The 403-nt window shown below is 47.6% G+C and overlaps 1 protein-coding gene across 1 annotated transcript in view; it reads right to left on the reverse strand.

Annotated features, from left to right (window-relative positions):
- LOC119587126 (protein patched-like) overlaps positions 1-403 on the reverse strand; it is a gene marked incomplete at its 3' end in the record, with an annotated part of 106,921 nt that overhangs the window by 54,554 nt on the left and 51,964 nt on the right. The window contains 1 exon segment of the mRNA XM_037935877.1: positions 116-213. Within this exon segment, the coding sequence (XP_037791805.1) occupies positions 116-213 (98 nt within the window).

Below are 403 nucleotides of genomic sequence, written 5' to 3' on the forward strand. Positions count from 1 at the left end.
GACATTATCAAGAAAAAAAGGAAAATGAATGAGGGTAACACACACGCACTAACGACACGACCAAGAAGAGGGAAAAAGGACAGAGGGGTAGGAAACCAGCGAGATTGGTACTTACGGTAGGTTGACGGGGTTCTCAGGTCCCAGGAGCTTCGAGCCCTCCCAGAAGCAGTCCAGGGGCGTGATGATAGCGCAGGGGGTGATCTTCTCGAAGATCTGAAGAGGGAAGACGCGGGAGAGAAGGAGAGAGAGAAAAAAAAAACATTAGGAAATTAGAATCCACGTCACAAACGGGAAATGATTGCACACCTTTCGTGTACAGTTTTGCCACGTTCATATCCACTTTTCCCCTCATAACCCGTCATTTGGAGATCTGACCAAAGGGTGGAATTGAAAAAACGTGGAC

This window comes from Penaeus monodon, chromosome 22, assembly GCF_015228065.2.
Source record: "Penaeus monodon isolate SGIC_2016 chromosome 22, NSTDA_Pmon_1, whole genome shotgun sequence".
NCBI lineage: Eukaryota > Metazoa > Arthropoda > Malacostraca > Decapoda > Penaeidae > Penaeus > Penaeus monodon.